Source organism: Asparagus officinalis, chromosome 7 (genome assembly GCF_001876935.1).
Source record: "Asparagus officinalis chromosome 7, Aspof.V1, whole genome shotgun sequence".
NCBI classification, from domain to species: Eukaryota; Viridiplantae; Streptophyta; class Magnoliopsida; order Asparagales; family Asparagaceae; genus Asparagus; species Asparagus officinalis.
The window spans coordinates 104,663,969-104,680,739 of record NC_033800.1 but is presented as its reverse complement, the minus strand read 5'-3'; the positions used below and the strand labels follow the sequence as shown (position 1 = coordinate 104,680,739).

Below are 16,771 nucleotides of genomic sequence, written 5' to 3'. Positions count from 1 at the left end.
CCTATGGTTCCACCACTAGTGATTCCAACTATACCTATTGTAGAGGAGTCCACAGAAGGTACACCAGGAGTTACACCACCAGCAGCAATTGACAGGGCGGCAGAGTAGAAGACTTGGCTCCTTCTAGTTTAGCGGTAACAGAAGATAATGGCACCAGAGTTTCAGAGATCGTCAGACTCACTAGTAGCCTACAAGTGGAAGGAAGACATGGGGAATATTCTTGACCTACTTGATGTTGACTCAGTCCAGAAGCAGAGGTTGGCAGCTTTCAGCCTTAAGGGTGATGCCAGAGGATGGTATAGGCTTCAATTCACCCTAGAGCACCAGCTGATACTCACTTGGGAGGATTTCGTATATTTCTTCGACGAGCATTACATTTCTTCTACGACACGGGCCAGGAAAGTGTTAGTGCTATCCAGACTAAAGCAGGGAGACATGTTCGTAGATGACTACGAGAACAAATTCATGAGTTTACTTCACTTCACGGGCATGTGGTAGACAGGAGAGCACCAGGCTACGATGTTTCTTATAGGGCTTCGACAAGGCCTTCGCCACTACCTCATTTCCAGACGGTTCCACTCAATTCGAGAGGTAGCTGACGCCGCTATTTCGCAGGAGACAGATGCTGTGATTTTTCAGAAGACGAAGGAAGGTAGTTCTATGGAAGGACATCATAGTGACAAGGGCAAGGGCAAGAGACCTTTTATAGGACCTGAAGGACCCAGCAGTGGGGCAAGAATTTTCACCATCAGCAGTAGGGATAGTACAAGAAGGGATCGCAGCAGGATTCTAGAGCACCATAGCAGCACAAGATTCAGGGTGCATGTTACAACTACAACAAGATCGAACATAGGGCCAAGGATTGTCGCAGTGCACCAGTAATAGGCTAGCAAGGTAGAGGCCAGGGCTAGCAGTTAGGCCGTGGACACGGACATCAGCAGCAGAACCATGGACAGAGTCAGTAGTTGTAGGGTTGCGGTTACGACCAGCAGCAGAGGATCAAGGCACCGCCTACCATTCCGAGGATTGAGGGGCCAGCAGGCCAGATACACGCTATCCAGGAGATTCCTCAGGGACAAATAGTCTTATATGTTGCACCGCCTTCAGCACCGTATTCTTCATCCACTAGTAGGGTTTATGCAGTCGTACCATGCGACCATGGTGTGAGTATAGTGGAAAGTACTTTCTAAGTGAACTCCTTCCCAGCTTGTATCTTGTTCGATTCAGGAGCTCCATATTCCTTTATTTTGCATACCTTCATGGATAGGCTTCAGCTTGTAGAGATCCCTTTGATGTACCATTATCAGTCTCTATTCCTTTAGGCGAGGTGTCCTTATTAGAGAGTATCTGTAGGAGATGTGTCATCAGTCTAGATGAGTCTGAGTTTATCATTAATTTGAACATTTTGTGGATGTCGGATTTCGACGTCATTCTCGGTATGTATTGGCTATCATCCTACCATGTCAGTATCGACTGTTTTACTAAAACAATCAGCTTGCGAGCGTTTGATGGTTCTGAGTTGATTGTAGCAACCTCACAGGAAAACCAGTTTGCGGAGTCATTCCTGGCGTACATCGAGGAGGTGATGTTGACGGATTATAGTTCCGATTTATGTGATACTAGAGTTATCTCAGAGTATCAGGATGTCTTTCAAGACATATATGGGTTACCTCCTGTGAAAGAGGTTGAGTTCTGCTTCGAGTTATAGCTGGGCACAACACTGATATCGCAAGCACCCTATCGTATGGTACCTACTGAGATAAGGGAGCTACGGACTAAGCTGGATGATCTTTTGTCTTAGGATTTCATTCGTCGGAGTCCTTCTTCGTGGGGAGCGCCAGTTCTCTTCGTGAAGAAGAAGGACGGTAGTATGCTTATGTATAGATTATCGTGAGTTTAATAAGGCTACTATCCAGAACAATTATCCACTACTAAGGATTGATGACTTATTCGACCAGCTACAGAGAGTGCAGTACTTCTTAAAGATTGATCTTTATTTTGGCTATCATCACTTGTGAGTTCGGGAGATGAATATTCTCAAAACCACCTTTCTGACACGATATGGGTCTTTCGAGTTTCTTATCATGCCATTTGGGCTGACCAATATACTTGCGGTATTCATGGATTTGGTGAATTGGGTTTTTTGTTCATATTTGGACCAGTTTGTGATCATATTCATCGACGACATCCTTATCTATTCGAGATCGGAGGCAGAGCACAAGTAACATCTTTGATTAGCATTGCAGACTTTGTGGGAGCATCAGTTGTACGCTAAGTTAAACAAGTACGAGTTTTGGGTATTTGAGGTTAGATTTTTAGGCCACGTCATCAGCAAGGAGGGCATTGCAGTAGATCCAGCAAAAATTGAGACAATACTTAATTGGGAGCCGCCGAAGACCGTTAGAAAGATTTGTAGATTCTTAGGTTTGGCCGGCTATTACAGGAAGTTCATTCAGGACTTCTCGAAAATTATGACACCACTTACACGCCTTACGAAGAAGGGTGTATAGTTTGTTTGGAGCACGGAGTGTCAGGAAGCTTTTGAGACCTTGAAGGATAAGTTGAATACAATGTCGATATTGATTATCCTGAGCAATGATAAGACCTTTATCGTCTACATGGATGCATCATTATCGGGTCTAGGAGGTGTTTTGATGCAGACCCAGAGAGTTGTGGCTTACATTTCGTGGCAGATGAGGATGCATAATCAGAACTATCCCACACATGACTTGGAGCTAGCAGCAGTGGTCTTTGCATTAAAGACTTGGATACACTATCTTTATAGAGTGCAGTTCGAGCTATTCACGAATCACCAGAGCTTAAAGTACCTCTTTTCTCAGAAGGAACTCAACCAGAGACAACAGCGATGAGTCGAGTTTATTAAAGATTACAAGTTTGTAATTCAGTACCATACGAGGAAGGCAAATGTCGTAGCGGACGCATTAAGCAGGAAGCATCGACATCGGATTTTAGCTTTGAGGTGCTCGTGGTATCGAGATCTTTACACTCTTAGTCAGTTTGATTTTAGGCCGGATATTGGAGGGAGTAGCGCATTTAGGGAGCTTTGTCCGTGCAACCATCTTGGACTGATAGAGTGGTCAAAGCTCAGCTAGAGGACTCTTAGATTCAAACCCGAAAGGGGGAGATTTTCAAAGAGCCCAAGGCTGATTGGACCATTGTAGCAGATGGAGGTCTTAGAATGAATGGCCGATTAGTGATACCAGGAAATCCATAGCTAAAGAAAGACCTATTTGATGAGGCGTATCACACCAGGTACACAGTTGATGCGACATAAACATGTACAAAAAATATTGTAAGTGCACAACCGTGTCAAGTTATAGTATAAAAAGTTATCTATCCCACGAGGAAGGTGCTTTGTAGGAGAAAATATAAAATCGGTTCTTATGTTGTGTGCGTGACAAATAGGAGTGATGAGTGAATGTGATTGTGGAGAGATGGAGAGAATGATTGTGTAAATGAATATATTTGAGAGTGGAAGTGATAATATAAATGTGATCAACAAGGCATAAAGAAAAAAATCAAGAACTAATAAAAATCAAGAATGAAAAATTAAAATTCAAGAAAGTAAAGATGGTGGATTCAATTAAAGATATGGGTAATCTAAAATTGAACCCACTTCTTAGAAAATGGCGATTTCCTAGAGGGTTCTAGTCTAAAGACGAATCAAAGAAAATGAAAATAAACAAAAAAAAAAACCCAAGAGAGTTCTAGCCTCAAGGTGAATAGTGCAAGAAATTAAAATCTAACTACAAAATAAATTACAAAATCTAAACTACAAAATAAATTACAAGAATTAAATACAAGAAAATAAATCTACTCTATAAGCATAAAATAAATCTAATCTATAAGCATGAAATAAATCTAAGGCAAGATGGTTCTAGCCTCTTGGTTATTTAAAAATAAAATCTAACTACAAACATAGAAATAAATCTAAACTAATAAGCAATAAAAAAATAAAAGAGAAAAAGAAATGCAAACCTCCAAATAATTCTTCATCTCCATCTTCATCATTCAACAAAGAGAAGAAATATTTAAAGTGGTGAAAAAAATTATTTTATTAATTGTAACAAAAGTTACAAATTTGGAAGGTATTCTCAATTAAGAGTGGCCCTCCTCTCCAAATGGAGTTACAAAAATTTTCACACCTCTAACCCCTCACTCTCTACCCCTATTTATAGTAAACATCAGTGAATGAAAGCTCTTGGATTAGTATCGATGCCAGCATCGATAGGGGTATCGATGCTGGCATCGATACGGGCATCGATGCTGGCATCGATGTGGACCTTCTTCTGGTTATTGTCCGAAGCTAGCTCTTGTTCTTTTGGGCTTGGGCTTTTGGTTTGGTTTTTCACTTTGGCTTCTTGAATTCCCATTGGGCTTCTTGATTTCCCTTTGAGCTTTTCTTCATTTCTTCATGCTTCATTATTTTGATTTTGGGCTTTTGGATAAATTAACAATTTTTATTTTCCAATGGGCTTCTTTGCTTCATTTCTTCATTTATTCAAGGGGTTTTTGTTGAGAGATGAGAGTTTTGAGATTTATTCTTCATTAACCTGTAATTAAAGATAAAAAAAAATTATTAGTGGTATATTTATTCATATAAAATAGATAATGAGGGTATAAAATTATAATAAAATGTGATTATTAAATACCCCCATACCTAAACTTTTGCTAGTCCTCTAGCAAAGAAAATAAAAAGAACATCCTAACTCACTTTCGTAGGAATCGCGGTTGTATTTAGCGCATACAACAAGCCTTTAAACCCTTAGGTTACCCTAGTGGATGAGTTGTAGTCTCGTGAGGGTTTACAGTGAATATACCTACAAAATTCGGTCAACTTGTCAAGTTAAATAAGTCAGTAAATAACTAATTTTCTTTGATATATTTAGACATTCTAATTGAAGCTAGTTAATAATCAAGAGAACGCTTTTATATATAACTCCAATGTAAATCTCTTAGGTACCGTTTGGCAAAGGGTTAAGTGAGGAGTTAAGGTGACTTAACCCCTTCTTAACCCGCCAAACACAAAAAATCTATACAAGGGTTAAAGTGAGTTAACTCTCTATAATTTGCCAAACATAAAAAATATAGAAGGGTTAAGCTAACCCCTCTAGAGGGATTAAAATGAGTTAACCCCTCAAAATGAGGGGTTTACTAATACTCCTATTTAGAAGGATTAAGAATTAACCCTTCTAATTATAAAAAAATAGTCAAAATCACTGTTATTCTCAAACACTAAAACTGATCACAAGGGCTAAAATAAAACTTATTTAACGGGTTAATAATTTAGTCATTTAGATTATTGAATGAGATAAGTACATTAATCCTTCTATTTAACCCCTCTTTCTTAACCCTTTGCCAAACAAGGCCTTAGAAAATCTTTTTCATTATAGCAATACAAAACCAAGTCAAATCTTAGAGATTTAATTTAAAACGTTTGAAAAGAACATGCTAACTCTTTGTTTTAAATAACTTTCAAGCAAGTCTCTTGATCAAAAATTATTTTTCAAGACCATATATACAAAATAACAATATATATATATATAGGTTAGTGTTTGTTATATATATTATTATTTTTTTCTTCACACTCTAATTCTTGGTGATTGTTTTCTATTTTAACGGGCTTTCTAAGTGACCATTTAACTATTTTTGGGCCAATGAATCCTAACCCAATTGGGTTTAGATCATTAAGTATAGAGATACTCCTTGGGCTTAATTCACTATAACAAAATACAGCATTTCCGACGAAACAAAAACGTTGGCAAAAGTTTAAAAAATGTCGGGAAAAATCTTTCCCGACAAAAAATGCAGCGTCGCTAACGCGTCGCCAAAAGTGCGTCAAGGAAAGTATTTGGCGACGCAAAACAACCTGCGTTGGTAAAAATCAACACTTTTGGCGACGCTTCATGCGTCGGGAAAAGTACATCTTTTAGCGACGCATAATATTTTGCGTCGGCAAAAGGTATGCAAAATTTTCTCAAATGTAAGGGTGCGTCGACAATAGTAGTACTTTTGGCGATGCATGCTGCGTTGGCAAAAACCAAAACGTCGGCAAAAACATAGCTTTTAGTAACACAAAACTGTTCGTCGCTAAAAATTATACTTTTAGCGATGCAAGTTAGCCGACAAAAATGTAGCTTTTAGCGACGCAGAATAAAGCGTCGCTAAAAACTATATCTTTGGCGACGTAAGATAATGTCGCTAAAATATATTACTTTTGGCGACACAATATAACGTCGGCAAAAGTGTTACTTTTAGTGACACAATTTAGTACGTCGCTAAAAGTTAAAAATTTAGTGACGCAATTTAACGTCGATAAAGGTATAATTTTTTGCAAAGGATAATTATCTTTTCTGTCAACTACAAGCCTACACTGAACTTGACATCCACAAAAAAATTGCACACATTCACATCAACAAAGAAACTAAACATCAAATTATACTCCAAACATGTTGCATATTATGATAAACAAAGAATTTTCTCCCATTACAAATTAGTTACATTCATTTCCATTTCCAAGTCAACTCAAATGCCTGTTTAAATATTCCAGTTTGCTTGTAATCCATAAAGGAAAAAAGAAACACGATTTGCCGAGAGGAAAAGGTGAAAGAAAAGAAAGAAGGGAACAACTGTTTAAATATTTCAATTTGCTTGTAACCTCATGACAAGTTGCTCTCTGCTTTCAAGATAATCAAATCCAAGTTCCTGCATAACAAGAATAAAGCAGCATAAAAAATAGTCGTGAATATATGCGGAGTGTAAAAATTTCACAAAAGATCCCTGATGCAAATACATGTAAATCCTACAGACACGATTTCAAATACACCATTTTAGAATTTCTAATTATATGATGGTCAGTTGGTAATAAAAATTAATTGCAGATCTAAGTATACAATGATGTAGGTACATTGGCCAATCATTGGTCTATGTAATTAGGACAATTCTTAGAGCACAACAATGAGAATAGAGAAGAAGATAATAAGTTTTAAAGCGCATCAATGATAAAGCTTACATGATAGAGCTTCCTTAAGACTATGGTGTGTCTGCTACTTATAATATCAGTGATCTATCTCCCTATTATGAAGAAGCGGAAGGACTAGAATCACAGACAAGCGTTGGGAAAAATGCAATTTGTTGTAGTGAAAGAAATACCATAATGACAAATTGTTATTTTAGAAAAGACAAGTTGTCAATCCAAACAACCATTTATTTTTCCTAAAAATGGTGGCTTAAGACGTTAAAAGGCTCACCTAGCTTGTAAAATTCCCTCCTCTCTTGAAGGGAACTTCCGTTTCATTTTTGATCCGACTGTTGATGAAGGTATTTCCCTTCCATTATTTCCTGCAACGCTCTTATTATCACTATCCCTAGGTCGCCTACCCTTTTCCAGAATTTACGCTTGCTGATTTTCTTGTTGGGGATATTTTTGGTGATATCGCCATCATCATGAACTGCTGTTGCTTTTCTCTTTTCTGGTAGAGCCAAGGATTCACTTCTTGCTGGTTCTGAATTGCTTGCCTACTTCAATTGTCGACTGTTTTAATAAAATAGTTAAACTTCAATCCTAAATTATCAACAATCAGCAGAGTTTATAGAGAATAGAAAATGTATAACGTGATCAAGCACAATAGTACCTTCCCGTCTTTTTTTCCAGCACCCTGGTGTTTTCCTTTTTCCTCTCTTTTTTCCTTTACTTGCAACTTCTCCATTTGGGTTGTTCATTTGAGCATCCTTACTATCATCAATAACTTCTGCTTGTTCCATCTTATCTGCTTGTTTAGAAGGCTCAGATACTGCTAGTTTCGTATTACTCATCTTCTTTAACTGTAGAAAGATTTGAGAGAGTACTAAATTGTAAAGCATGAAAGCATTTGCAAGCACTATTCCCAACTAGGTTCCACGTAACATAAAGATAAATGACTGTAATATTACTTGATGAAGATCATATGCTAAGTTTTGAGGATCGTGATACCACTGATTTTCAAATAATTATTCAAAATAACATAAGATGCTACAGAGTATTTCATCGGCATGGAATTAAAGGGGGGAAAATATGCTATCGGGAACCAATCGAACTCAAGTGTTCACTATCATCAGAACATGATTCACATCTATTAAATATCATGCATGTGCTATTAAGAAAAGAAAAGAAAAAAAATATCTACAAATAGTTCTGAACAAACGGTTACCTTAGCAACAAAAAAACCATCCATGTTATACACGTGGGGATAAAAACGCCTTATTTTCTCTAAGGAGGGATGAAAACTCTGCTCTCTATAATGCACAAGTCTGACAACCAAGAAAAAAAGAATTCAGAAATTCAGACTTAGATGATGAAGTAAGGTGAAGGTTGAGAGTTAGCATATCCTGGGCGACCAAAGTCCAGTCCACACGTCACAAGTTTTACATTTATCTTCTTGAGAGCATAGTCAATGACTGCCTCAATCTAGAGTATAAAAACAAAAGAAAGTCAAAATCACACACAGGTTTTACACATTTATTATCTTAAGAAACCAATTCAAATTCAAACAAACCTCAGGAATCATGGAGCATGTTGAAAAAACAATGTAACCTCCAGATTTTGAATTAGCATCAACTAAATCAATTGCTGCTAAAATAAGTTGCTGCAAGAGACATATTGCCTTTTCAGAGACCATAATAGAATTAACCAAACAAAAGTGAATAGAAAATAGGAGCAAAATATTCCAACAAAAAACTGTACAGGTGATGGAACTAAATCAACTTTTTAAATCAATGTAATGGAATTTCGCTGACAATGGATGCTAGTACCAAGGACAGATAGGCCCCTAAGGTGCCAAATCAATGTAATGGAATTTCGCTGACAATGGATGCTAGTACCAAGGACAGATAGGCCCCTAAGGTGCCAACCAGAACATCTCCTTGCTTCTTCTTTTTGTTTCTATGTTCCATCAAATCCAACAAACATCTAAGGTACTTTAGCTGCTGAAGTTAGACAATAGACAAATTCAATGGACATTCTTTGATGATGAAGAATCCAACAAACATCTAAGGTACTTTAGCTGCTGAAGTTAGACAATAGACAAATTCAATGGACATTCTTTGATGATGAAGGCCATATAACAAAGTCACAACTATAATAAGAGAAAATGAAAAGCATTAGGTTACAGATACCCTTTATCAGATCTTTGTAAAGACTAAAGAATAAGAAACAAGTGGGCCAGTAGTGCTACTACATGACCCAAATAATTATAGGGCTCATCCAGTGATCAATAAGCATTTTTTCTAGTACAAACTCCTCACCAGATGTGGATAATCCTGAGAGGTATGGACCCATGGTATGACAAGTTACTTTTCAAAGCTTTGTTATCTAGTGCAAACAATAGTAATCTTCAGGCCATCTTATCTATCTATCTACCACTCCATGAAAATAAAACAAATAGATTTGCAAATTAAAAATGATAAGAATAACATTAATCCACTGTGCATGACATGATCATGGCATAATACAGTTAACAACACACTACAGCCATAAGTACCATAAAGTTTGCCCATACTGCAAAGTAAACCTGAAGCAGAATGCCACATAAAATGAAAAACCATGGCATGTTTTCTGGAAGACCTTTTCTTCAATTAACAACTTCGTGAAATTAAATAAAAGAAAAAAACATTATAATGGTCCAGGAATTTCTCAAAAAAAACACAGATGACCTTTTCTTAAAATCTCAAGACCACATTGTTTGGACCGTTCCGGAACCTGGAGACCGTGTTGCTCAGATTGTTGAAGTATATCGAAACTAGCCACATTGTTTGGACCGTTCCGGAACCTGGAGACCGTGTTGCTCAGATTGTTGAAGTATATCGAAACTAGGTTATTTGAATTGTAAAAGTATTTTACTGGAGACCGTGTTGCTCAGATTGTTGAAGTATATCGAAACTAGGTTATTTGAATTGTAAAAGTATTTTACGGCTCTGTTGTTTCGAGTGTTGTATATGATAGCCTGCTTTATAACAATAAAGCTAACAACAGAGACCAACTTCATTTTCTCACTTAACAATTTTAAAACAATACCCATAACAGATTACTTTATTTCCAACAGAGACCAACTTCATTTTCTCACTTAACAATTTTAAAACAATACCCATAACAGATTACTTTATTTCTATGCGTATTAAACCGTCATTTTATCAATAACAATTTTAAAACAATACCCATAACAGATTACTTTATTTCTATGCGTATTAAACCGTCATTTTATCAACAATTATTCCAATTCAATAGCTTAATGCCCATCACTAATCTCGTTAGCGTTTCTCACGTTGCCAAGATTACAGAGTGTACACCACAATACTATGAGAATTAAATCCTAATTCTAAAATGTACATCGAAATAATTCATGCAGATCTGTACAATGGACACTAACCTCATCGTCCTTGTTGGATCTGTACCCCCTTAGGGTTTCCTTTTTTAAAAAAAAACCCCTTTTCTCACCTCGCTCCTTCAGAAAAGCAAAGATTAAAGCATAAATCGTGAGCAAAACATCAAAATTTGGAGAAATGAACGGATAATGACAAATGACGCTGAGAAAAACTAAAGAGAATTAGTGTTTTGAGATCTCACCGAGGGTTGGGAGGAAAGAAATGACGGCGACAGGAGAAGTTCGAGCCATACTTTCAGTATGTCGATACGTGAAGAGGGTCGAGTAGTCTTCGCTCTCGGCCTTTGTGAGGGCGAGGAGATCGTCGGCGATCCGGTTGAGCTTCTGGTCTCGGGACTCGACGGCGGTGGTGTCGCCAGAGGCGATGGAGATGAGGCGGAGGAGGGGGCGGCGAGGGATTTTGGTGGTGAGAAGGGGAATTTGGGGAACCAGGGTTTTGGGGATCTGTGATTTAGGATTTGGGAGGTTTGTTGAGAGGGGGGGGGAGGGGGTTTGGCCCGTTTTAGACGGAGAGGGAAATGAAAAAAGAGGGGGAAAGTAAGCGGGGAAATGAAAAAAAGAGGGGGGTTTTTTTGGCGACGCATTTGCATTAGAAAGCGTCGGTAAAAGTTACATTTTTGCAACGAAAAGTTTTGCCCGTCGCTAAAAGTAACACTTTTGCCGACGCAATATAGTGTCGGCAAAAGTGTTACTTTTAGTGATAAAAAACTTTTCGTCGCTAAAAGCTACTCCTTTGCCGACGCTAACGTGCGTCGCTAAATGTATACTTTTTTGCAACGAATCTTTTTGCGTTGCTAAAATCTATACTTTTACCGATGAAAATAAAAAAACATCAGGAAATCCATGCATTTTTGCCGACGCTAAGTTAAAATGTCGTAAATAATATCCACTTTTTGCGACGCTAATTTTAAACATAGGGGAAAATATATATTTTGCCGACGCTAACTAAAATCGTCGGGAAAAACATACTTTTTGGCGACGTTTTTAAACATGCGTCGAGAATAAGCGTCCAGAAAAGTGCAATTTGTTGTAGTGATTACTCAGTCAACTTAGGCTTTATAAGATAGAATCACCTTGAATTTAAGAGTTTTTTTTCTTTTTGGTAATTAAAAGTCTAAGGTAAGACTTAAGTAAAGTATACTAGTTGAAAAATCATTTCTTAAGAATCTTATTTGGAGTTATCATAAAAGGTGAACTTGAGTATATTACTAACTAGGAATTAGAAATTTTAAAGTCTATCAATTAGATCAATTATTACTTAACTCTATTAATTTGGCAAGTGACAATATTTTTATATTTTTTTAACTTTTTAAACAAAAATTATGTTAAAAATGCAACAAAAGGATAAAATAACGAGAAAAATATGTACTTCCCACCCCCACACCTAATTTTTGCATTATCCTCAATGCAAATTCGCTGATGCACAAAGTAAAACAGATAAGAATTGAAGAACTTATATTTGTTCGGTCGACAATGATGATAAGGATCTGCAATTACTGTTAGTATGAGGATGAAGAAACCAAATAAGAGAGAAAAATTGTAATAATTTTTTTTTCAAATTTATATATATATATATATATATTTATTTATTTTTTTTATTTTTTTATTTTTTACAGATAATGAGGTTCATGAAGAACCAACACCTCTTCCTCTCCGAGCGTAGAAAATTCTAAAAATGGTTTTAGACGTTGACCATTTATTTTAAAAATGTTACCATTTTTAGGATTTTCTATCTCGACAGCCCCATGCGAAGAAACTTGTTTGACAAAAAATAGACCTGTCCAACTTGATCTTAATTTTCCAGGAAAAAGATGCAATTTTGAATTGTACAATAAAATTTTTTGTCATGGAGAGAAATTTTTTCGTAAAATTGATTTGTCATGAAAAATCTTGGTTTTTCTCTTTGTAAAATTTTGAATTTATGTATGTATCATTTTGAATTTCTTCCAACTCATTTATTTGGAGTAATCTGTTCTTACCTGCTGAGTCTGAGTCAAAATTTAACTTGAATTTCTTCCAACTCATTTATTTGGAGTAATCTGTTCTTACCTGCTGAGTCTGAGTCAAAATTTAACTGTTTTATTGCCCACATTGCTCGATGGGAGTAATCTGTTCTTACCTGCTGAGTCTGAGTCAAAATTTAACTGTTTTATTGCCCACATTGCTCGATGCTCAACTCCACTGGTAGGTGACAAGCTTTCCCAAACACTAATCTCTATGGTGACATCCCTAAATTGGCCTTGAAAGCTGTTCTATATGCCCACAGAGTATCACATAATTTTACAGACCAATCTTTTTTGTTATGATTAACTGTTTTTTAAGATTTGTTTGATCTGCATGTTTGTGACCTCTACTTGTCCACTGGTTTGAGGGTGATAAGGAGTTGACAATTTGTGTATGATTGAATATTTCCTCATCAAAACCTCAAAAGAATGGTTACAGAAATGTGTACCGTTGTCACTTATGATCGCTTGGGGTACTCCAAACCGTGCAAAAATGTTCTCTTTTAAAAACTTGACAACGACCTTGTTGTCATTAGTTTTGCAAGCTACCGCCTCAACCCATTTTGGCATGTATTCAACGGCTACTAGAATGTATGTTGTCATTAGTTTTGCAAGCTACCGCCTCAACCCATTTTGGCATGTATTCAACGGCTACTAGAATGTAAACATTTCCAAAGGAATTTGAAAATGGTCCCATAAAATCAATACCCCACAGATCAAAAAGTTCAACGGATAAGATGGGTTGTAAGGGCATCATATTTTTTCTAGTGACATTTCCTAAAAGCTGACAGCGGTTACAGGTTTTGCAAAACTCGAATGAATCCTTGAAGAGAGTGGGCCAATAGAGCCCGTATTGAAGAATTTTTTCAGCTGTTTTTCTTGGGCCAAAGTGGCCCCCACATGCTTGCTCATGACAAAAGGATAGAACACTCCTAGTTTCTTTAGTGGGAATACACCTCCTAAAGATCTGATCAGGATAGTATTTGAACAGATATGGATCATCCCAGTAAAAGTATTTTACTTTGGGAGAGAAAACGGGTTCTATCCTGTTTTGACCAATGAGAAGGGATCTGGTTCATGACTATGTAGTTCACAATGTCGGCGAACCATGGAACAAATTGGATTTCTAGGAGTTGTTCATCTGGAAAATATTCGTTGATCAGGACGGTTGATGTTGGTGCATTTGGGAGTCGAGAGAGGTGATCTGCTACGGGGTTCTCTGTTCCCCTTCTGTCAAGAATTTGGATGTCAAACTCTTGAAGTAGGAGAATCCATCTAATGAGCCGTGCTTTAGCATCTTTTTTGGTTAAAAGATACTTTAGTGCGGCATGATCTGTGAAAACTTTGGTTAAGGAACCGATGAGGTAGGACCTGAATTTTTTAAAGGCAAAGACTACAGCTAAAAACTCTTTTTCTGTGACAGAGTAATTTTGTTGGGCATCATTCAGAGTACTACTGGCGTAGTAGATCACATGCGGTTTTTCATCAAACCGTTGTTCTAAAACAGCACCAATCGTAGAATCAGATGCATCACACATCAGTTCGAAGGGTAAGGTCCAGTCCAGTGCATGAATGATAGAGCTGTGATTAGCTCCTTTTTTAGATATTCAAAAGCTTTGAGGCAGTCGGGAGAGAAGACAAATGATGTATCCTTGGCTAAGAGATTGGTTAAGGGTCTAGCAATTTTGCTGAAATCCTTGATGAAACGTCGGTAAAAACCAGCATGACCAAGAAATGATCTGACATCTTTGACAGTTTTAGGAGGAGGAAGATTAGAAATGAGATCTACCTTAGCTTTGTTCACTTCGATTCCCCTATTGGAAACTACATGTCCTAAGACAATGCCTTGTTTGACCATGAAATGACATTTCTCCCTATTAAGAGTCAGATTTTTCTCCCTACACCGTTCTAGGACCAGTTTAAGATGATGCAAATATTGGGAAAATATGTTACCAAAATGGAAAAGTCTTCCATAAAAATTTTAAGAAATCTCTCTACCATGTCAGAAAAAATACTGATCATGCAACGTTGGAATGTGGCCGGTGCATTACACAGCCCAAAAGGCATGCGTCGGTATGCGAATGTTCCATACGGGCAAGTGAAGGTGATTTTCTCCTGATCTTCAGAAGCGATAGGGATTTTATTGTAACCTTAATATTCATCCATAAAACATTAGAACTCATGTCCTGCTAAACGCTTTAACATTTGGTCAATGAATGGAAGAGGGAAGTGATCTTTCCGAGTGGCTAAGTTGAGTTTTCGGTAGTCAATGCAAACTCGCCATCCAGTTTGGATCCGAGTGGGAATCAGCTCATTAGCCTCATTTTGGATCACAGTGATCCCAGATTTCTTTGGAACAACTTGGACCGGATCACCCATGAACTATCAGAAATGAGATAAATGATCCCATGATCGAGATATTTCAAAATATCTTTCCTAACAGCCTCTTTCATCACTGGGTTTAACCGACGTTGAGGATCTCTAGTAGGTTTAGCATCATCTATCAAATGGATTCGGTATTGAACAATGGTTGGACTAATCCCTTTGACATCAGTCATGGTCCATCCAATGGCTTCTCTATTTTCTCTTAAAACATCTAAGAGAGCTTCCTTTTGACCGGTAGTCAAATCAGAAGAAATGATAACTGGTAAAGACTCGTTCTCCCCTAAGTAGGCATACTCTAGATTTTCAGGTAAAGGTTTGAGCTCTAACTTAGGGGGTTCCTCTACAGATGGGCGAAGTTGGACTCGGGGTTCTATCTCCAAAGGTTATCGTTGCCAGCCAACAGCAGAAACATGATTGACCAGCAGATCTAACTCTAGTTCATCATCAGAAAACTCCTCAATCATTAAGTCAGATGCACTCGAATCTGACTCACACTCTCTCTCTTGTTGTTCACTTGATATTCCCTAAATGAAATTCACTTCCATTGGTTGATCAGATGAATCACTAGGTTGCCTTCCTAAGTTGAAAATATTGAGGTCAACAGTCATGTTCCCAAAAGATAGTTTCATTTGACCGGTTCTACAATTGATCAAAGCATTTGAGGTGGCTAAGAATGGTCTTCCTAGAATGACGGGGATTTGACTTTTGAGATTAGAAACAGGCTGCGTTTCCAAGACAATAAAATCAATAGGGAAAATGAACTCTCCAACTTTGATCAGAACATCCTCAATCTCCCCTTTGGGAATTTTTACAGATCTATCAGCTAACTGTAGAGTGCATCTTATCGGTTTAAGTTCTCCTACATAGACTGAATAAGGAAGGAGGTTGACGCTGGCTCCCAAGTCTAGAAGTGCCTTATCAATGTGAGTGTTACCTATGACGCATGGAATTATGGGACAATCAGATATATTTTAACGGCATTGGTTTCAAAAAAGTTTCATTGAGGTTGGCAGCTAAGAAGACTTTCTTGGGGACATTGGTGGTTCTTTTCTTAGTGCATAAGTCCTTCAAGAACTTTGCATAAGAGGGGATTTGTTCGATTGCATCTAGAAGAGAGATGTTGATCTTGACCTGTTTAAATGTTTCTAGGATTTTCTCAACCTGGGAGAGTTTTTCCTAGGTTTGAGTCTATCTGGAAAGGGGGCAACGGGCCTATACCTATCTAGATCAGGCTCAATCTTATGTTCAGCGTTTTGGTCATCGAAAAGAATTTTTCATCTGAAGGAGTGTGTTGGATGGGAGAAGGGGTTTGATCCGGTGGCATTCTAACCTGATTGTCTATTTGTTTTCCTGATCGCAATGTGTGAAATGCATTCACATGAGCTGGATGGTTTGAACTGGATCCATTGTCTTTAGAGTTTGTAACAGGTTGACTTGGGAATTTTCCTTTCTATCTCTCGCTTACGGCAGTGGCTAGTTGCCCAAGTTGGGTTTCTAACTAGGCTATGACTTGAGTGTTCGAGTTGAGCACTTGGCCGGTTATTTGCATGAAGGAATTTAGAGTGGTGGATGACTGGGTCAACATGTTGGTAGTTTGTGTAGAAGCTTTGATCATAGCTTCTAAACCCTTTTCTAAGACACTCAGACGTTTGTTATGATCAGAATTTGAAGGATTTGTAGGCTGGTGAGGATGAGGATGTTGGGTTAGAAAAACTAGGTTAACTTGTTGAAAATTGTTTGGTGCGTTGAATGGAAGTGTATTTCCCCTAGAGAATTGTTGGTTCGACGTGGGAATGAAGTTTTGATTTTCGGGAGAATTTCCTTGATTCCATGCAAAGTTGGGATGATTTCTCCAACCTGGATTGTAGGTTGGAGAAAATGGATTATTTCTAGGATGCTGGAATATAGTGTTCATCTATTCTAATGCATGGTTGTTTCCTAGGA

General features: G+C 37.6%; 1 protein-coding gene across 1 annotated transcript; it reads right to left on the bottom strand.

Moving 5' to 3' along the window:
• LOC109847603 (proline-rich protein 36-like) lies at positions 6,447-11,023 on the bottom strand. Its single transcript, XM_020416834.1, has 8 exons — positions 10,622-11,023; positions 10,425-10,499; positions 8,881-8,985; positions 8,556-8,645; positions 8,211-8,467; positions 7,656-7,845; positions 7,272-7,555; positions 6,447-6,726 (listed from the first exon to the last, which is right to left on the bottom strand). The coding sequence occupies exons 1-5, from the start codon at positions 11,021-11,023 to the stop codon at positions 8,348-8,350; spliced, it is 792 nt and encodes a 263-aa protein (XP_020272423.1). The 3' UTR covers positions 6,447-6,726; positions 7,272-7,555; positions 7,656-7,845; positions 8,211-8,347.